General features: G+C 38.0%; 3 protein-coding genes across 4 annotated transcripts; 1 reads left to right on the forward strand and 2 right to left on the reverse strand.

The window, feature by feature from the left end:
- Positions 1-2,678: 2,678 nt before the first annotated feature.
- Positions 2,679-8,386, reverse strand: sparcl1 (SPARC-like 1; the record flags this gene model as incomplete). The annotated part of the gene is made up of 11 exons (XM_083926303.1): positions 2,679-2,805; positions 3,731-3,879; positions 4,520-4,668; positions 4,913-5,049; positions 5,156-5,276; positions 5,574-5,695; positions 6,056-6,164; positions 6,969-7,595; positions 7,761-8,030; positions 8,131-8,196; positions 8,333-8,386. 11 exons carry the CDS (start codon positions 8,384-8,386, stop codon positions 2,777-2,779), a joined length of 1,833 nt encoding a protein of 610 aa, XP_083782429.1. The 3' UTR covers positions 2,679-2,776.
- Positions 8,387-13,359: 4,973 nt separating this feature from the next.
- scpp1 (secretory calcium-binding phosphoprotein 1) lies at positions 13,360-16,921 on the forward strand. The gene is made up of 9 exons (XM_083933206.1): positions 13,360-13,501; positions 13,800-13,854; positions 14,680-14,727; positions 15,041-15,094; positions 15,217-15,243; positions 15,366-15,419; positions 15,822-15,863; positions 15,993-16,052; positions 16,143-16,921. The coding sequence occupies exons 2-9, from the start codon at positions 13,801-13,803 to the stop codon at positions 16,692-16,694; spliced, it is 891 nt and encodes a 296-aa protein (XP_083789332.1). The 5' UTR covers positions 13,360-13,501; position 13,800; the 3' UTR covers positions 16,695-16,921.
- Positions 16,922-18,397: 1,476 nt separating this feature from the next.
- On the reverse strand, positions 18,398-21,896 carry aptx (aprataxin). Of its 2 annotated transcripts, XM_083933189.1 has the most exons (7): positions 21,724-21,896; positions 20,838-20,884; positions 20,329-20,607; positions 20,175-20,234; positions 19,840-20,066; positions 19,023-19,126; positions 18,398-18,913 (listed from the first exon to the last, which is right to left on the reverse strand). In XM_083933189.1, exons 1-7 carry the CDS (start codon positions 21,851-21,853, stop codon positions 18,759-18,761), a joined length of 1,002 nt encoding a protein of 333 aa, XP_083789315.1. In that variant the 5' UTR covers positions 21,854-21,896; the 3' UTR covers positions 18,398-18,758. The 2 variants fall into 2 exon arrangements, with proteins under 2 accessions (XP_083789315.1, XP_083789316.1); XM_083933190.1 differs by lacking the exon at positions 20,838-20,884 and having other exon boundaries at positions 20,329-20,490.
- Positions 21,897-21,989: the final 93 nt, after the last annotated feature.

Below are 21,989 nucleotides of genomic sequence, written 5' to 3' on the forward strand. Positions count from 1 at the left end.
GCACTGTTTATGAGAAGATGGTTGTGACTCCAGGAAAAAAAAGTAGGAATGACATCTTCTGGTCAGTTTCATGTCTAGAAGTGCACATTTCATGTTTCTTGCTGCTTTATTTTAATGCACAGTTTAATTACTTGACCCAGGCATGTCTAGAGGGAGGCGTCACTGTAATTTGTGTTTTATATCTGTCTCAAGCTGATGTTTACTCACACCAACCCTAAAATAGCTATTCATATTGCACAACAACAACACAGTGATGACCACAAAATGTGTTTTAATTTGTAAAAACCTCTGATATTACTAACAGCCAGGAGTAGATATTTGTCTCATGTTTCATCAGCACATTCTCTCAAGATGTTTAGACACATGTATTCCCAGTGTGGTTGACTGGGTATGTTGTCACAGGCTGAGGCTGTCTGGGAAAGGGTTTTTTTCTTTATTTTTATGCTGACTGGGCAGCCCAGAGCAGACCAGGTAAACACCCTCTGTAGAAGTCTGGTCTGGAGCTTTAAACTAATTACACACTGTCACTCACTTCAAATTAGTAACATGATCTTCCTGTTTGCTGTTTCATGTTGAAATAACTGGTATTTCCCAATATAATTATGTAAATATACATTTTATATGTATGAATCATGACTTTATAGGTAATTAACTTTTTTAATGATGGTATCACAGCTTTATCAGCACAAATTTGTTACCAGAATGTGAGTAATGTGTTTAAGATTACTTGAGACACGTCCCCATGTCACGAGTAGTTTACATTTCTATTTACTGTGCACTGTAAATAGAAATGTGTGCATATTTGTTACAGTCTCATACACAAAAATCATAGGAGCCACCACACCCATGATGTGGGTAGATGTTGAGTGTTTTGCTCAACTACACTGACATATATTTTGGGCTCCAGGTGACATGAAATCAAACCTGTATAGACCTATATATAGAGAGAGAGATATACCTATATATATATATATATATATATATATATATATATATATATATATATATATATATATATATATTGACATAAAGACTCCACAAAGTTTTAATAATTAACTTCCAAAATTTATTGGTCATTAGTTATGATGACAATGGTTTATAACATTTGAGCATTTACAGCTAGTAATGAGACAGAATTAGGGTGTAAGGAATGTGGTCTCATTTTGCTTGTTTTTCCTCCATCACCATCCCAGAGCATTCTTCCTCCTCTTCAGCTGCCATCACCTTCATCACTGGGGACCTTGTCCTCCTAAGGCGAGCTGCCACTGAACGTTGAAACCTCACCGTGCTGGCTGCCCTCGCACCAGCAACGCTTAGTTGTTGTTGGTTGTTCAGCCCGGTCACCGGGATCAGCTGCACTTGGCCGGGAGTTGTCCGGGCACCCTGTGGGTTTCCTCTAGTATTACTCTTTGGCAGCACAGTAAACAGTGTGCCTGGCCCACCATTGGCTCCCTGAGTCATCTGCCACTGTGGATTCACATTGGCTGCCTGCCCCACAAGAAATGCCCCGCCTTGTTGAAGAGCTCCGATGGGAATCAGCTGCTGCAGTGGAGCCTGACCCACTTGGTTTCCCACTGGCTGGATAAAAAATGAGCCACCAAGTTGGACTAAGTGTGCCACAAGGGGTTCCCCATTTATTGGGACCCCATTTTGAGCCCCAGGGTTGGCAGTGTTGCCAGCTGCTGCTCCATTATTATTCACTCCCCCATTGGCAAGTGCCTCAGCACTCCCTGAAGACACACCACCCTCCACCACAACAGCCAAGGTCTGGAAGATAACCCACAGTATGCAGAGCATTTTTTTTATCTCAGTCACAGCAGACAGTCGACAGGTGAGAAGCTGCTTCTGTCTTTGCTTATATAGAGAGTGGCAGATCCAATCAGAGAACAGCACTTTATCACAAAACAACAAGTCACTGTAATCATCATGACTATGCTGCAGGCTATTTTTGCTTTGTTATCTTACAGAGGGCCATTATTAAAGATAATGTGGCAAACCCAAACCAGGTATCAGTGACTTGCATTCTCCAAACCATTGTTGCAGAGTTCATATCTTCGTGTCATGGTGGCATCAGTAAAATTTAAGTATGAATAAAATGTGAACATAAACTGATGGTATGCGACTGGGATCCACCAATATGATGCAAAAACTTTATTTCAGAACGGAAAAAGAAGGTCATCATTAACGACAGGGTGCACTGAACGGTTCTACGTCATGATATTGTGATGTCCATTGTTGTCCATAAAGCTTTAATTAGAGCGACACTAAAATGTAAGATGCAAAGACAAACATTTGCAACATTTTCTATTAAAATAAGAAACACGTATTTTCTGTAACACAATCATACTTAACCTTGATTTAAAGAGTACTGTAATTCTGCCCTAAATCACTTTAACATACAAAGCACAGTTCTTTTGAAGCCTCCTACTGTATATAGCATCTTTTCTACTGATGAGCTGGTGTAAACTTTTCCCCAGTTTGGAATGCATTAGAAAACACTTTCTGGATTAAAAACCAGCTAAATTACCAGCTCTCATATTCTAATAAAACCGTTCTAGCAGATTAGTCTAAATTACAGAACAAATATCTGTCCAAGTTTAGCCTGATACAAAATTACAGCAATGACCACCAACACTTGCCCTCTATAGCAGGAGGTGAAAATGAATATCTGTAGGTCTCAGAGTTCCTTATGTTACAGAGGTTCATGGAGGCCTCAAGCTGCACTGTTGGCGCAGCTTCAAGAAGCCAGTGTTGTGGTTGAAGTACAAAATGAAGCTCAGAATAACAGGTTGACATCCATATCATCTGTGGAGATAATAGACAGCAGGCCTTAATAGGATAAAAAGTAATTGAACAGTATTTGCCATATATGCTCTAGAAATGAATGAGAATTGAAAATAATATAAACAAATATTATGGTTAAACTGGTAGCGTTATTACTAAACACCCATTACAGAAACCAATTGTTACTATATGAAGTTACATTTTTGCTGGAATTTATTCTCAGTCATTTTAAAACTTAAAGGGGATATACGTATTAAGCCCATGTTCAGGTTCATACTTGTATTTTGGTATTCTAGTTTTTACTAGAACATGTTTACATGCTTTAATGTTGAAAAAACACATTATTTTTCTTATACTATCGGTTTGAATATACCTATATTCATTCTGTCTGAAACACTTAACTTTATCGCCTGTCTTTCTTTAAGCCCCCTCCCGAAAAAGCCCAGCCTGCTCTGATTGGTCACGATTCTGGATCTTCCGTATCTGCACTCTTAGCGTCTCTGCACAATCATTGCAGCCAGGGAATGACTGTAATGGGACTATAGCGCCACTTTCTACCTATACTGTATATAGTATAGTTGTGACATCCCAACTGTACAGAAGTCCCAATGGCTTGTTAAAAGGCACAATTTCTGAATATGAATATGTATGTCTGCATTTCTTTCAGGATTGAGCGTTTTCATACATTGTCAGTATTTATATAAAACCCCGACGTGCTTTATAATAAAAAAATGACATTAAAATCTCACTTTTTACAATATGGGACATAATGAGATGTGAAAATATAAAATAAAGCCTAAATATATATGGAAAATAAAATATATGTTTTATTTAAACACAAAACAGAATTTCACTCTTGAATAAAGTGTCACAGATTTGAAACCAAAGCATATAAGTAAACGTCATTATTAGTGATTAGAAAAGTGTGCCATAGTGTTGCTCTTACCATTCTCGATACCAAAACAGGAAGTCCACTCTTTAAAGGACACCTGCTTGTCCTTGTCAGCATCGCACTCTTGGAAGAAGCGGGAGGTACAGTGCTCCATTGGCACTAAAGGGACTCGAAGTGGAGCCAGCTCTGAGTGGGACAAGACCCTGCACAGGAGGGATGATCATCCAGTTATCATCACTGTGACTGCTAATTCATATACAGCATGCTTACATTGTATAAATAAATACAGTAAATATGAATACTTGATATTAGCCGTTCTTGAGGTTTATACAGGATCATAGCTTCAGAAAAAAAAGTTTATAATTCACATTCTGTGTGCAGTTTCGATGGGATTCAATTCAAGTTAACTAATGTTATATTAAATAATATATCAAAAAATGTCATGTTAAAGGTGTCTCATATAATTATTGCTTTTTATTACCACTAATGATTATGAAAAATCCTCAACAACGATTATCTATTAAGAGGTTCCTGACTCAGCAAACATGAAAAAAAATCATCAGAATGAGTTGCATTAGACAGTGTTGAGTCCGAAATTTTTCAGTTCATATGAAATGTCTTTAATTTAATAATAACTTTGAGGCAAACATTGGATCCTTTACATTTTTGCCATAAAAATGGTAAGAAATATAAAAATAAAAATATTGACTTCAGTTGCTTCATGGTAATATTTATTTACAAATAGTGGTAAAACCTTAGGACTCTATGATAATTAGTTTTAATGTAATCTAAAGGTGGAGTAAAATAAAAATGTACTGTAAGCACAGAGAAATTAAAATGTACCTGTCTGAAGGGTGTTGGTCCAGTTGTGCAAACTGCCAGTGCACAGGGTAGATATACATGTTGTAGTTCTTCTCAAAGTCCTGTGCGAGCAGCTCAACGGAGTGATCCCCAGCATGAAGACGCCTTTCGCTCTCAAAGATTTTCTTCACCTACACAATGCAGAACATTGTAAATAATCTTTCCTTTTGCCAAATTTGCTATGTGACTTTCTGACTGACTGAGCCGTTGATAAGTTGGATACAAATAACATAAATTACAGAGAAATAACAGCACTTTAACCTGTATAAAATATAGAGTTTTTAAGATTAAAGATTTAAGATTGAAATAAAGTTTTGAAGAAGCCTGAGAATGCCAATTTTATCAACACGTGTTCATTTGAGCAGTGGATCATACTCTAAAACGCTGTTTAGGGGTGAGAAAGCCAGGAGACATGGAGTCGTGTTCATAGAGCTGCAGCAGCACATTTTTCAGCCAATCCCTCATTCGCAAAGGGAACTGGACCAGTTCAGTGTCCACACATGGAGGTATTACTGTGAGAGAAACATAGAGGAAGATCAGGCTCAAAATGTTTCCTGCACCATACTTCAAATAAAATGTTGTGTAACCCATATACTCTGTACAGTGGCCAACACTCACGTTTGCATGGTCCAGTGTAGTCCAGGTGAAGTCTGTGTCCTCTCTTAGTGCCCTCCAGGTTGCATTTGGTAGCAAAGAGTTCACATGATGTATCATATGTTTTGTTGTTTGTCCCACAAACCTACAGAAATAGAAGCAACAATCAAATGCAATGTAGCAGCTGTTGAACACCAGCTTTCAATTGTCTCACAATGCCAGACCTTTATCTCCTGGAGTCTGGTCTTGCTACATTCGCTTAAAATTCTTGGATAGTGGAAAAGCTGCTCTGGGTTCTTTGTAATGTTTTAAAGCTATAGCACTTGCCTTGGACGGCACTGCAGCAACAGTACCCTTGCAAAATAGATAGCGGAGATAGTGGAAGGGGCGTGGCATTTATTCCAGCACTGTACATCCAGTAAAGCAGACCATCCATACTTACATGATCAAACTCATTCACACCGGGAGGACATTCTGACGGCTCTTGACACACACAGCCTGGCTTATTGTCCGCATTGAGTTTACACGTCTTTCCTCGTTTGCAGGGAAAGTTGTCACATGGATCTAGAAGAAAAGACAAACATGACCTTTGACCTATCTGAACTTTAAAGAACAGCGGTATTAAGGAACATTTTCAGAACTGGTTTGGTTATATTCTACCGTGTGATGACTGGAAACCAATGAGCCATAACACACCATCCCCTACATTCCTCTGCCATTTGAGTTTGTACAGCGATTAAATTCGACTTGATCTCCATTATTCACTCCTTAAGCCGTGCTGTGAGCTGTGTTTTGGTAGTGAGTGGGAAGCGGAGTGACACTATTCATGCGGAAGTTTTAGCTAAATGATCCCGTCAGCAGATTCCCATGTGAGGCTGTTGGGATAGTGCATTAGTCAGTATGGTGAATGCTGAATTAACCAACCAGCAGGGGCTTCTGGGCGATGTACGCCTCCACCAAGAGAGGGCCTGGAACTGGGGTAGAGATCCACTGTTGCTCTTATTTGCACTGGATTCATTCCTACCAATGGACCCTGGAAAGAAACATGAAAATGTAATTTTTTATGATAGTTCCTGAGATATTCAAATCAATTTGTTTACAAGGCCTCCAACCCATATGACCGCATAGCTTGTTTGTTCCTACCCTTAATACAACCTACAGGACTAAATTAGTGCCCCTTACAGTGGCAAGAGATCAACGCACCCTTTTACCTCATTATAACGGTGGCAGATTTGAACAAATGGTTAATATGGTCGCAGTGTAGTTAGGTTTTGTCAACAAAACTACTGGGCTAGGTTTTAGACAAAGATCTTTGTTTGGGTTTAAATAAGTGCATCAGTTAGGCTTAAGGGTTGAGTACGTACGTGACATAGTTACATATGTAACTTAAAGTTGTACTCCATAAGATTTGAGATACGTTGTTTCTAGCGGTCTCTGGCGGTATTGCAGGCGAGCCTGTTCTTTCAGAACCTTCGTCTTGTCATGTCCATGGTCACTATGTCAACTATCTATGACAATTGTATTAATTTTTTTTTGCTCTTTTGTAAACTTCATTGAAACACATTTACCTCTCTACTTCCGGTCCGTCCCCTTTATGTTACCCTCTTAAATCCATACACACACTTTTGACTTTTGCTTTCACACCAGACACGAACAGCAATCTCCTTGGTGACAGTCCTGTGTTTGTTGTAAACATGGGTCGTATTAAGCTGCTTGTAAAAACAATCTATGGAGTCGTTCACTGGGGAAGGACAGTCCCCTCCACTATGTTCACAAAAATATTGATTATAAACTCACAAGAAAGCTATATATAAGGATTATGTACTGTATGCATTACCCATTTTCCTGCCCTTCTCCTCTTTGCCTTTTGGGCTGTATTGTCAATGCTGCTGCCCTCAGACACCTGAGGATCCTGCTGATCCTGATCCTGTCCAGACTGTGGTTCCTCACTCTGTGGAGAGTGCTTCCTCGCCCTCTTGTTCTTCTTTTGCTTCCTTGTCTTTCCCTTGGTGTGACTTCCACTGTCATTCTTATTTTTCTCTTCCTCCTTTCCATCCAGCCGGGACCCCGATTCAAACTCTACGCTGCTCTTTGGCTCTTCAGGCTCCGCATTTGCTTCAGGTTCACCAACATCTTTAGACAACTCTTTGTCCTGGTCAGACACTTCCTCGCTGTCTACTGACTCAGTGGTTTGTACGTCTTGTTCATATTCATCTGCAATGGTGGGCAGTCCTTTCTTACCAGTTTCCTTCTCTTTAATGTGTGTTTTGGAAGGAGGCTGGGTCTCATCTGTGTGGGTTTTCATTTTAACGGACACAATGTGTAGAGGTTGTAAGATGGCACTATCAGCAGCATAGTCAAGATCAGCAGGGATCTCTGACTCTGTGCTACCATCTCCATCCTCCAGCAATAACCCTGGCTCCTCTCTGTCTGCTGTTTTTTCATCAGACTTTTCCACCTTTTCCTTGAGTGACATATTTACTACCTCCCCTTCTTCTTGTTCTTCTTCTTCTTCTTCATCCTCGTCTGTCATCTCTTCAGTATCCTCTTCCATTTCTAGTTTGTCGCCCACCCTTTCCTCCTCCTCCTCCTCCTCCTCCTCCTCCTCCTCCTCCTCAATGGTCTCCACAGCCTCACTAGACTCCAGCCTGCCTTTATCCATCTCAGCTTCTTCTTCCTCTAGCACACTTTCTTCTGCTTCTTTCTTCAGGAGGTCTACTAACTCCTCCTCGCTCAGCAGGACTGCAGTGGTTTTGTCGCTCTTTTCCATCTCCTGCTTGTAAGCGTTAGCATTGTCTTGGGAGCTCAGTTCCTCATCTTCCTGCTCCTGGCTGCTGGCCTCAAACGTGACTAAAGTGGGTAAGATCTGTGGCTCGTTGGCTTCTTCTGTGACAATGTCCTTATTCAGAAAAAAAAGAAAATGTCCAATTTACAACATTAAATCATCTTATGTTTAAAATAAAAATATATATAAACTGTAAATCAGAGTCCTGCTTTACCTTTTCTTTGGCTGTATGCAAAGTCTTATGAAATCCATGTCGTTTTCCATGAGGTTTACTTTTTACCTGATAATTAATAATGGACATTGATTAATACCAAAGCTGCCAAAAACATATAACATCTTTTGTTTGTCAGGGCTCTCATGGTAATGTCAGGTATCAAATAATTTTTTATTTATTTAAAAAAAAAAACATTACTCACAGTCAGGGCAAATGTTGCTGCCAGTAAGCAAATGAATACCAAGCAAGCCCTCATACCTGCAACATTGAATGAGTAGTCATCAGACACAATTGTGCTAATTTACATATTGTGAATAACTGCAGAGCTGGAAATTGGATAGTCTGATTAACAAAACACAGTAGCAACAATCAATGCATTATAATCTGAGTTTGTCACAGCAAAGACATGAACTTGGCAAATCAAATGAGTGCATCTGTGGTGCTGCCAACACTTTCATGACAAGCAGAGTTGCGGGATTGGCCTCTTCTGTTGTCAAGGTTACATGCCTCTAAGATGTGCCTCGCTCTCAGTCACATTCAGAGCTAAAGTAAACATCAGAAGCTACCAGACTGGAAAAAAGTTGACTAAGTCCACAAACTTTTGTCTCTCTGGACAGGAAGAAAACAGACACTACTGGGCCTGCCCAGGGGAACAAAAGCTCTCTGGTTCGGCCCACTAAACCCCAAAAAGGCGTAGACTGTGTGTGTGTGTGTGTGTGTGTGTGTGTGTGTGTGTGTGTGTGTGTGTGTGTGTGTGTGTGTGAGAGAGAGAGAGAGAGAGAGAGAGAGAGAGAGAGAGAGAGAGAGAGAGAGAGAGAGAGAGAGAGACAATTCACCTAAAGCAATAAATCACACAGTTTTATTTGATCTTTACAATATAGAGGTAACGTTAGGACACATATTACCTTTTTTTCCCACATGTGCATTTTATACGGGCAATTTTATCCTCAATTCCATTCTTTCAACTGAGTATATATCATTTATCACGTGTGTAATATGCTATATAGTGGTTTACAATAACTTATTATTTTTACTCTTGTTAGCAGTTTTTTCCCAATACATCCATGAGCTGGATGCAGCATAATTTTGTTGTGCTGTGCACCAGTGAACAATAAAGTTCATCTTTTCATCTTTAATATACCATCCATATTAAATGATATTCATAAATCTTACACTATTTCATAAAAACATATTTGATCTCTTTGAGGGTTTTTTTGGGATTATAAAATGTATGTTGATAGATTATGCACAGCCGTAATAATCAACATTAAATGTGTCTATATTTTGCATGTGCAGTACACAGTTTATTATTATCTCTTGATATGTACAAAATAATGAAGACGTCAATGTCAACATCCACATCAGAATAAGGTTTTGGCGATCACAACATAACCAAGCCAGTTGCAAACTAGTTTGTCAACACGCTGTGAGACACAATCAGCGTGAAGGACAAATTTCCATTTTATTCTAATCTAATGGACAATAAAGCTATCTGAATCTGAATCACATACATATACATACATTTGATAATCAATAAATTACCCTTCAAAATAATAAAAAAGTGTCAGTAATTAGGACTGATACTGACCTGAGACTGGCAGTAGCAAGAGAAATGAGAATCCTTGCCTGCGTTGAACCTGTGAAGGTGTCCTTTTGTATTCGAGACAGCGCTCACACTGTCCACACAAACTGGCATGCAGCGCGCACACACAGTTTTTTTTCTGGGTTAATGGTGCCAACACTTTTTTTTTTAACTTTGGGAGGGTCTTTGTGCCACAGAGATACAGAGAGAGGGAGGAAAAGAGATTCTCCACTGAACTTCAGTTGGGTGCCCTGTCTTAAAAAATGTATGTAATAAAATGAATTACACATTATTTGTTATTATAGCAATGATCTGTAATTGAATACATTGTCCGTATCCAATTGTTTATTTCTCTAATAGAAAATAACACAATGTTTAGTAATTTTAAATCACAGTTTTACATTTTACTGCACAAGTAACAATCTAGATGTCAAAAACAGCAAAACTAATTGACCCATATGAAGATCTTTTGGGTGAATTTTATTTATTTTATAGATTTTTTCCCGACTGTTAACTGTCAAACGCATACAAGAGAGAGTTGGTGCTCTGAACAAGAAAGAAAAAAAAGACAGCTGTTAACCTACTCAGTACTGCCTGCAATGATGGCTTTGATTGCATTTTCACGTCTAATGTTGGAATTAATTTGTGGTTTTTGTTTTGCTTTTGTTCCTTTTTTGTTTCGTGTATATTGTGCAGCATAATGTGTAAAAAACAAACCCATGTGCGAATCTTGTCTATGAAACAGTTTTACGACAAAAATAATACATGATTTTGGCCACTAGATGTCCATCTGCCACACATTTGTGTTCCTAAGGTCACTAATATGACAAGTGTTAATATTTTGACATGAGGAGTGACATGATGATTAACAACATGACAAATATTTGTCACTATTAACTTTTAGTATTTTTATCCACTGCTCGTGAAAGCAGTTTTAGTATTTCATTACTGCATGATTAAAGTTAATATTTTTTCATTGTAATACTAGTATTAATTTGAAAAGCAGTTTCACATCAATGGAAATCACAGTTCTGTGACAACTGGGCAAACTCTAACTGCTGACGAAGCTCATGTAATATGGATGAAAGCTCCAGTTACTTAATGGACTTTGAAGCTCACCACTCATATCAATATCAAGATAATGGCTTTAAGTCATATTAAAATATATCTGTCATACTTACTTTCTTACAATTATTATTAGGCTACAGCAGTTGTAGTCCTGTGTATAAGGTCATCAGCGCTTCAAGCAAAACTCCCTACGGCCACTAGGTGGAAGAAGTACTTAATTTAAGTAAAAGCACTTTAAGTACTTAAGTAAAAAATACCAATACAACAGTGTGGCTATACTCTGTTACAAGTCCTGCATTCAAAATATAATAAAACAAAAGTGCAGAAGTGTTAAAAGCATTATGCAGAAACACCCATTTTAGATTCATGTAAATTATATCATTTGTTTTATAATTATACATTAATGTGTAAGCATCTATAACACACCCACTGTGGTAGATTAATTTTAGTGGGCTTACATATTCTAGATTTGGCCAACCAGTCTAAACAATACAAGGGACAAAAGACAAAACAGTCACCCTGTGTTCCAATGCCCATACTTCCATATTAGATGCCAGAAAAAGATGTATGTCCCAATACATAGTATGTCAAATGCAGTATGCGAAAAAGGATGCCCTAATACATCTGGTCACATTTTGCAGTGTGCAAGCCAGTGTCCTTTGTGAAGCAAACATGAGCCAGAAGGCCACGCAGGCACACCTGCCTTCAATCAGACCCTGATTCCCAGCCATAGGTTCTATTCTCTTTATGGTGTTTATCAGTTAGTGAACCATTTACAGTAGGTTATGACCAAACAAGATTGAGGACACTTCACCTTCCTTCTGCTTCTTCTTCTCCTCCAGGAAAACACGGCCACATTGCATTGTGGTATACGGAAGTAAAATGATGGGTACATCAAATGTACTCGAATTAGCTGTGCATTGTGGGTATTTTATAGTGAACTATATGAATGAATGAAATTAATTTAATCAACACAAATCAACACAATTTGAACACCACTACAAAAGGGCAAACACACTATATAGTGCTCTACTTCTCTGATAGGAAACGATTTCAAACACATGTGAATTCCCTTCACACACACAAACACACCCCAGTTAGTGTGAAGGTGGATCAGTGTAAAATTGAATAATACAGGTTTACCCTGTCACTTGTTAAGGGGAGGCTAATTCCAGCTGCTGGGTAGCTTAATCTGTAACAATAGTATCCAACCGTGCTCCCGGAGAGCTACTACCCCACATGTTTTTGCCATCTCCCATACACACCTTATTTTAATTATCATTATTATTATCAAGCCCTATTATCAAGACAAACTCCAGCTGCTTGATAATAAGCGATAATTCGAATCAGAGTAGGGAGATACCTAAAACATCCAGGGCAGTAGCTCTCCAGAAGAAGGAGGCTTATGTTCCTCCTTGATTAATTTATGATAAATAAGTGGCCCAGCTGCTGTTTATTAAACACCAGGGAGTGACAACAACCTGCATCACTTTGACCCCTGAGGATCAGATACCACAGTCTATCCTGCTCTAAATTTCCAGTTGTGTTCAGAAAATCGATGGATATGTCAGATGCCTGAAAGGGTCAACACAGCATATAAAACTTAAGTAACCTTAGGGCAGACACTGTTGATTGCTGGTCTTTGTGCCACAACAAGCACCAATCGTCCACTCCTCTCTCCTCCCCTTTTCTAAAGCAGGACTTTATGACAACTTGGTAGCTGTGGTTTTTGGCAAACAGCTCCAGACTGCAGGGTGAACATCCAGTCTAATTACATGTTTCTTTTGCACGGGTTGAAATCCAAAGTGAGGTTAAACAAGGAATTCTGTAATCTTATTTAAGGCCTGACCATATATGGATATCCCGGAAACAATTATGAGCCTTGGGGAGGAAATATAGATGTCTTTATTTAGGCTTTCTACTGTACATGCCCTATTTCCAAGAACGAGCCCTGTTTCCAATAACATCATGTAACACTGAGGACAAAGAGTTACAAAACACGAGTGTTTTTAAAAATAAGATGTTATGTATTTAGCTTTAATGAGGTTGTATTACTCAAATTGTGTTTGAAGTTGTAACACGTTTTAAACCTTTGTGTTAGAAAGTACATTTTCCCAATTTTTCTTACTTCTAAATATTTTGAATCTTATCTAGCAAGGCATTACCTCTTACCTACACCTTGTTATGAATTGTTAGGCAACAATAAAATAATAAAACTATTGATAGACTAGATAGTCAAGAATAAAAAAAACTTCACCGGAAACAAACATGACCGTGTCTGGCCCTCCTTTCCTCTCTGAGTGGGTGAGTTTGTTTTCTCAACAGGCCACAAACCCTATGGTTTATGCTAAACTATATTTCACTCAGGACTTGAGAGGGGGTGGAGGACGTCTAGTGACTGAATGAAACAACTGTGTGTGTGTATGTGTGTGTGTGTGCGTGATTGTTTTGAGCTTGCTCTCCCGAACAAATACACCTTCGCGTGTCGACAGTAAAGAGACATCCGGAAGGAAGTGATGCAATCGTTTTAGTTCAGGATACTTATATGCAGTTGTCCCTGGAGTTTCCTACAGCATATCCACACATCGTGCTTTTACTGCCTCAACTGCCAGCTTTCCATACGTGGCTCAGAATAGGCACTGGGTTCTCCTCTTTGCTGCTACTGAACAAGGACCACCGACAACATTTTTCACAGCAGCTTTGAATCTAAAAGACAAAAAGGTAGTGGATTATATTGACTTTATAATTTATGCAATCTTACTGCATGGTAACGGTTACTGATTTGTTATTATTGGTTCCTTAAAAAGTTTTAAAGTTTCTATTAACTTACATTTCAAGATGTAATGCAAGAGCAACTAATGTGTAAATATAAATGCTCTTTACACGAACATGTTTTGTATTCTTTAGATTACTTGTTACATTTTTTGTGTGTTTTTTTCTTAATATTGCAAACCAGTTAAGCCCAAATTGAATTGAATCAAAATAGTAATATTAATCACATTATGTATGTCTGTTACAGAATGAGGGGTACCATACTCATGTTTTGCTTAATTGGAGCAGTTTTTGCTAACCCAGTAAGTATGAAAAACAGAAAGTAAAACAATTAATATAAACATCATGCAGTTTAATACACATTAAGCAAGTTGTCTAAAATATCTGCTTGGTTCTACAGATTAATTTATATAACATGCTAATTATATATTGTGAACTATAGTCTCCAACCTGAATGACATCAGTTTCTGTATGGTGCATTTATAAACATTTAATTAATACTGACAGCCACAATAGTATAAGTGCAGTGGAGGTATGTAACTAAGTACATCTAATTTATTATATATATATATATATATATATATATATATATATATATATATATATATATATATATATATATATATATATATATATTTATATATACACTATATCTCAAATGAAATTTGAACTTTTTACTCTACTACATTTATTATATGCCTATTTAATGCAAATTATAAATCAACTAAGAAATTACTATGTATTCGTACAGGTTAAGATACCCAGCAATGAAGTCAACATGACCACCTTTACCAGCTGTAACATTAAAGTGATGAACACGTTAATTCAATATTTCAATAATTCAATAATTATAATGCAATAAAATTTATATTATTTTGAAATGCATCATTCGGCATAATGAGTACTATTACTTCTTATACTTTTAAGTGTGTTGTGATGCTAATACTTTTGGACTTTTGCTTACTTTTAGTCCCACTGTAACATCTACTAAGCAAAGCAGAAAGGCTCGTAGTTTAATAAGCATGTAAAAGGGTCTAAATCACTTGATATATATCTACATTAATCGATCAAGAAACAAACCACCATCATGTGAAATATGACTGTGACCTGTGATTTCTTCCTGACAGATTTCATACAATGTCGTTCTGGAATCAAATGAGCTTGACTCAAACTCGGTGAGTGCTATCTGAAGCCCTCTCTGAAAGCTACATCGCACTTGTTGTTACAGGAAATATACACCCTTTACATAAATCATTTAACTGCAGGCAGGTTGTGCTCCTATGACACAGTCAGCCGAAAAAAACAATAGGTTGTTACTCAAAGATTCTCCAGACCGCAAAAAAATTCCATTCAGAAACTATTGTTTACTATAGTGTTCGTCTGGACCCACATGGAGCAATAGTTTGAATGTGATGATTGTTGGCGTCACTGTTATAACCTATGATTAAATATATTGTGGTATGTGCTTACTTTGTTTTTCCTTCCCAGACTGAAAGTTTGTCTGTTTCACAATCATCTGAAAATGACACCTCAGAGCTTCAGGTAATGCATACATTTATTCAAGTAAATAGGAAAGGATTATTTTTATGTATTATATAACGACTCTGCATAATTCTTGATTGCCAATTTTTATCTCAATTTGTATGTATTCCTTTCTGTTTCAGAGCTCTGAAGAAAGTACCTCAAGTCAAGTAAGTTATTTTGAATTGTCAGTCTTCTGTATGATCTAAGAAGAAAAAAATGATTTTGAATTCATCTAAAGATGTGGTGTAAATGTTTCTGATTTCACCTTATATAATGTATATGTTTTCAGAGCCAGAGTTCAGAGTCAGAGTCAGAATCACAGTCGTTAGAATCCGAGGACAAGGTGGGTTATATCATCACTCGTTTTCTTAACTTTATTGTTAGCAGGAAAGTGCATTATGCATGTTTTTGCAGGGGTCCATAACCTCAAACTCATCATATTTTAAGAGTTGTGGATGTAATCGTGCAAGAAACCATCTTGCCCATTGCACACCAATCGTGATGCCGAATCGGGCCAGGGGCATAAGTCGTGGGGCCAATGGCCAGTTACTCCCTAACCTCCTACTCGGACCACACCCATCTTTGAACTTGTCCGTCATATTGATCTCAAGTACACACCTGTAAAGTTGACTCTGTGGTACTTTCTGCTTGTAAGTGCCTACCAGCATCGCTGTCACGCCTGGTAGCAAAATAAATCCCTCGGCGGCTTCATTGTTTTCTTAAATGCTATGTTTCTTTTCAACAGACTTCAGAGGAGAGTAACAGTCAGTCACAGGAGGATGATGGGGTGAGACCAATTAAATCAAGAATTTTGTCACACCTATGTTAGCCAACTGTTAAAATATGGCAAGCCATTGTTTGGGTCTCCACTTGGCTCTTATTATTCACTGTATTATTTTTACTATATTATCCACAGATTAACTCCATTACTGAAACTAGAGATGACAGCATGGGCAGCGAGGAGAATGTTCGACAGGTGGGATAAACATTTTGGTTTTAAACTATGTCCTGCTTTAGCCAAGATGAAAGTTGAGTTACACTATTCTCTGCTTATTCTCTGCATCAGAGTTGGGTTCGGGAGTTTGCAAGTGTCATCAAAGTCCTGAGCGCAGAGGACAACAGCAGCACAGAGGTCAAAGGCCAACCAGACCACCTGCAGCCCACTAATACCTCCACTAGAACCACTTTCAGACAGGAGACCAACACAAACCTACAGCTGGCAGAGAATGCCTCCGACAGCGCTGAAACCACCAGTGACAGTGCAGACACCACCAGTGACAGCGCAGACACAACCAGTGACAGCGCAGACACAACCAGTGACAGCGCAGACACCAGTGAAATTTCTGTCAGCAGCCAGAGTACCAGTAGTGAAAGCAGCGAGACAAACAAAACCAGTGACACCAGTGACAGTAGTGATGCCAGCAAGAGTGCGGAGGAGAGTAACGCCAGTGACAGCACCGAGCTGCAACAAATCAAAACTCAAGACTGTGTAAATGGAACTCAGAGCTGTGAAAGTGAAGAGTATTTCTTCCAGGATATAGGAGACGATGCTCATTACTCAGTGGACAATCTGATGGTGCCAGATGAGGATGAAAGGGAGTTAGTTCTAAGAAGATGATGACATGCATTTGTGCAGCTCTATATTTTCTCACTATGAACTACAGCACTATTAAATGACCTGCCTGAAGACTTCAGGATGACAACGTTTTCTCTTGCCCATCGCTTCTGATTGTTGATTTTGGCATTATAATATTACCTGCAGCTGATTGATTATTGTCTGTGTGATTTTTACTGTGATAATGTAGCCTGAGCATCTACTTTGTTTTGATAATAATAAATAAATAATATAACCATAGTTTTGGCTTCTTGCCTGTTTTTAGTCATTCAGACATGGACAGTATTTGAAAGTAACATTTTACGTAAGTGCTAATTGTTTTATTGGGTTATCAGAGTTGGGTTGGTGGAGCAAACCAAAATATGGCTCAGTGAGAAGTTCTCCCACCACATCGGTAACAGCATTTGGTAACACGTTGGCGTATCGTTGCCACAATATGACAATTTAAAAAACAGCGTGTGTAAATGTGTAATATAATACAAAACACGTCCATTGTTTAGCATGGCCGGTTAGCTCAGTTGGTTAGAGCGTGGTGCTAATAACGCCAAGGTCGCGGGTTCGATCCCCGTACGGGCCACTCCTCCTTTTGCACCTACAGATCAACCTTGTTTTACAACGTACCATTAATTTATTTACACATGTGCACTATATCAGGCTCAACTGCCGGAATTTTCTTTATGTGAAAGTCTGAAAGTATGAAAACGTACACTAGATGCCGACAAATTCAACAGTTCATACTGCTAAGGGTGTTGCAGGCTCTACAAACCTCACTGGTGTTTTCACTTATTCTGGTTGATGATACTTGGAATTACATAATGTCATTTTAATGATAAAGGTTTTAGTTTTCCCATTCTAACCAATAAAAACAACAACAATCAGTCAAGTACTGACTACAAACCCCCACAGTCCCCAGAAGTGGACAGGATGATCAGGGTGATTTTTTTAAATAATTAGACCAATTCTAGTTCTGTCAAAGTCTCAGTTATTGACTCTGCAAGCAACAGCCATCATTAGGTAATTAATAGCCTACAGATAAATATGGAAAGTAACAGAAATAAATAAGTACATAAAGTAAAATAAGAACTGAATAAAAATGGAAACTATATAAGAGCATTTGGAGGCAAAATGTCATAAAGTGAATGGTGCAGATAATTTGACCGTGGTGTGATTAATAGCATCAAACACAAGTCTAAACAGTGTCCACCAGACGTGATATGATTAAGTAATGGTACTAAGTGTTTATCTGTATTAATAGAATAGACTAGAATGCAAGAGTCAGTGTAACATATGAACATAATAAAAGTATGTTATGGTGGAAGCATTTTGATAAAGCATAGACAGACAAGAGACATAGTATTTATGGTGTAGTAATGTAGTAATATACTATCATGATATAAAGTTCAGTATCGTTATAGCCTGTGGTTTCCACTTGTACATTCTGAAAGCAGCAAATACAAATAAGTAGCTGCGTTTTGCACTTTTTGAGAAATATTTTCAGACATCATGGCACCTACGAATTTCCTGCACAAAAAAATGATTAACTGAGGTAACGCTACAACTCTTCTAAATGTCCTAAATAATAATTTTTGTTTTCTAAACTGCAAAACAGAAAAAGATTGGCAATCTGCAAAGCTTTCCACTCAGAAATCACACTTGTGTTTCCAGGCTAACATGCTGTACTTTTAAATGAAAAAAGAAAATCAGCATTCAGCTCTTAGAAAACATTTAATACAAAATATTTTAACAAAATGTGAGAACAGATGCAACATTGTAAATTCCCAATCCTGAGATTTGGCAAAAAAAAACGTCCCAGATGAAATACAACAAAAATGACATCTTCACAGTGAACCTCTTCTTAGACCTTCTGACAAATAACTACCAGTAGTTGAAAATGCAACTACAGATACAGTTACAACTACAACATTGTGTTCTGAACTGAACTGTAAAAAATATATATATAACCATAAATCAGAATTAACAGGCAAACATAATGCCCAACACTCTACAGTCCTATGTTGAACCCATACATATCTTAGGCATGTATTCCCTTTGAGGTCACTTTATTTCTTAGCTGGGAAAGTGAGACTTCAGGTGTTCCTTGAGTGCTGGTATAGTGGGAATATCTTTGCGACACATGTGACAACGGAGAGGAAGTTTCAAAAACTCGCCAGTTCCTTCTTTGACGGTGACCCTTCCATTTGTTTCAAGCATCTGAATGACGTCTGCAAATAAGAAAAATGGTTTAAAAACACAACTGTATTTAAAGAAATGGACACAATGAACTACTGTGGTAGAAAACAGCATCAAGTTCTTTTTTGAATATCCTCTTACCACGAGACTCCATGAAATAGTCAGTTGTGAATGAGTTCCAGTGCTTTTTGTTCTTTAAACAAGGAGAGTCGAAGTCTTGGCTGATCACATGGAGGTGAACATGACTGTAAAAGAGAATACACATGTGTCTACATCAAATAAAAGCAGATCCTCCTCTTTATGAACTTTGGGGTCAAATTTGCATTATGGGTACCACAGTTTATTTTGCATTTAGGTCTGTCCCAATAATTTTAATATGGTTTTAAATACCATTTTTCAGAGCTTTTAGACCAATGGATTGGTGCAAGTATTGCACCTGTATGTCCAGGCTATTCCTTAAAGGGCCACAACAGGTTTTAATTCCACTAAGTGGCAGTAAAGTGTAAAGTTTAGCAGCACACATCAGAAAACTTAGAAAAAGAAGAGTGGAGTTCTGGGTAGAAATTAATAAAGGTTTTTTTTCAAAATGCCTCTAATGCTACAGTATATGACTTGCTTTAGGTGTACTGTGTATGGCAGAGTGGGTGAAGTGAATTTATATACCACATTTCAATACACAAAGGCAATTGAATTTACAGTGCTTTAAATCCATTAAAAGTAAGCAGGAGATAAAACATTTGAACACAACTCCAAATTATAAAGGCAGATTATTTTGTAACATATAAACCGTACTGAAAAAGCTTGTACTGAAATCAGTGGCTGTCTATAAGGAAGGTAACTAAAAGTTTGCTTTAAAAATAGTTGGCAGAGGTGTAAAATATACAGTATTTGCATTAAAAATTTTGAAACAGACACTGTCTTTCAATGTAATACCTCCATTGAAACCGGGATTACTTACCTCATACTGGGGATGGCATGGTACCCTGTGCGGAAGTGTAGCAAGCTAGCATCTGGGCACTGCTGAACCATCTGATCAGCAACTCGCTGCATGTGTTTCATCAGGTCACAGTGCTCCTCACGTAAGGCCTTCAGGCTGGAAATGGTCTGCCACGGGAGGACCAGCCAGTGGTAGCGAGCCTTTGGATATTTATCTTTGATTACTACTACTCTATCATCCTTGTACACCTAGAGAAAAGGAGACAGTGTTTTGTTTTAACATGTTCAGTCACAAATCCAGCTGGGATCCATATCAGTTAGCATGACAACTGTACATCTTTTGTTTAGAACAGTTACCTGCATCTTTGGGTCTTGCATTGAGGTCTTGAGACCTTGGCTCCAATGCCCGAAACTCTCCTGCAACAAAGTTAAGGTAAAACGATGTTATTTTTTTGTAAAACATACTCATACCAGTTCTATTTGTGAACACCCACTTTCTTTCTTTTCTTACACTGGTTTTAGTGGCTTCTCCATGGCTGACAGACACAGAGACCTTTCCAGTCTGTTTGGCTGCTTTCACGCTCGGAGACTCTCTGCAGCTCTCTCTGTCCTCTAAAGCCGACTCACGGGGTCTTTTGATGCCACCATGGTCTCCGGTGGGATCCTCCTTGAACTGTACAGTGTATGGGTAGAGCTGATTGACAATAAAAAGCTGCTGCCCAGGCTTCATTTTGACCTCTTTGTCCTTACCCACCACCACAGAGTCTATAGAGGTTGGGTTCAAGCCCAGCTTTGGAGTAAAGACGGGAGATAAGATAGAGAGTTGTCAATAACCTTTGGCAGGAACTTTGAGTGATCATTACTGCAGTCAGACTTAACAGAAACAGATTATGTATCCGAATGAAAAGCAATGGGTATTCAATAGCAGCTTGGATTACAGGTATTTGATCAAACTGAGCATAGCAATTGCTTCATAATGCCTTATGAGTTTCACTCATCAGAGTGCTTTATGTATCTTACCTGTTTAACTTTGACATAACCTTTGTTGCATTCTGCTTTCAATTCAACTGGTTGAGAAGAAATAACATTTGCACAGGTTAAAGTTTGTTTTTAATACTAGACCAAATAATCAAAATAAAATAGCATATAAAACAAATGAGAAAAATATTAGCCCATAACAAGTATTCAAACAACATTATAGACAATAAAATAAGTGAGGGTGATAGTTGCAATTAGTGTAACACATAACAGGTTTGGAACAATGGACAATGACCCTGGTGAAGTACTACATTATGTCAGTCGAAATGTGTTTGTCATTTTAAATACATATGTAAAACAAAACCTTTAGTGTGCCTTGGATTCTTTTTGGAGGAGTCTTGCATTTAATATTTTTTGAGACCATATTCCACCCATGCAATAAGCTATTCACAACATAGCACAAGTTGACATATACATAAACAGAAGTGAGGCCAACATCTAGAAAAGTAGCAATATATCCAAATATATGGTATTTTGCTAACATGTGTAAAGTATGCATGTATGTAAAGTAAAACGTAAAAAAAAGAAGAAGCGCAAAATAGGAAATAAAGTTGAGGTTTTCTATAAACCTTTTCAAAGGAATTCCATTGCTAGGCAACAGCCTTGGTCCTAGTTAACTTCCTGTCAGATGATGTCATTAACATTAACTGCAACAGGAAACAGACTTGGACACATTTAGAATGTTTATAGCTTTGAAAAGGTTTATAGTGTTCACTGTTCAAGATAACGTTCTCATATACCAAGTTAATTAATTAATAATTACGAGATGTATGAAGACACTTTAATGACATGTCCTTTTCTTTTTGTTTGTGTATGTTGTAAGGTAACGTTAAGCGCTAGCGAAGCCATAAATGTAGCGTTATATTACCTTGCTGCCGAGAGCACTTTTTGTCTTTAATAGTCGTCTCTGGACCTCGACCCAGGACAACTGCCTGTAGGTGAGGCAGTCGAATGGGTTTATGATTGCCCTCCTTGTTGATAAGCCAGCAAATTGGCATTTTATCATCTTATGTAGCTAACGTTAGCTATTTTATTTGAGTCACAAAGCTGTTGCAGCCCACGCTTTGTTTTGGTGACTCGGGTCGTCGCAGGGAATTGACGTCACGGAATCATTTTCAGTGAAGACCAAAGTTG

The sequence above is a fragment of the Echiichthys vipera genome, assembly GCF_963691815.1.
Source record: "Echiichthys vipera genome assembly, chromosome: 2".
Taxonomy (NCBI): Eukaryota; Metazoa; Chordata; class Actinopteri; order Perciformes; family Trachinidae; genus Echiichthys; species Echiichthys vipera.

Excerpts from the sequence above, each read along its gene's own strand:
- scpp1 (XM_083933206.1), top strand. The coding sequence starts at position 13,801 with ATGAGGGGTACCATACTCATGTTTTGCTTAATTGGAGCAGTTTTTGCT. Across the intron at positions 15,244-15,365 it reads AAGAAAGTACCTCAAGTCAA|AGCCAGAGTTCAGAGTCAGA; the intron begins GTAAGTTATTTT and ends ATATGTTTTCAG. Across the intron at positions 16,053-16,142 it reads GCGAGGAGAATGTTCGACAG|AGTTGGGTTCGGGAGTTTGC; the intron begins GTGGGATAAACA and ends TCTCTGCATCAG.
- aptx (XM_083933189.1), bottom strand. The coding sequence starts at position 21,853 with ATGCCAATTTGCTGGCTTATCAACAAGGAGGGCAATCATAAACCCATT. Across the intron at positions 20,885-21,723 it reads AAAGTGCTCTCGGCAGCAAG|TTGAATTGAAAGCAGAATGC; the intron begins GTAATATAACGC and ends CTTCTCAACCAG. Across the intron at positions 20,235-20,328 it reads GAGAAGCCACTAAAACCAGT|GAGAGTTTCGGGCATTGGAG; the intron begins GTAAGAAAAGAA and ends ACTTTGTTGCAG.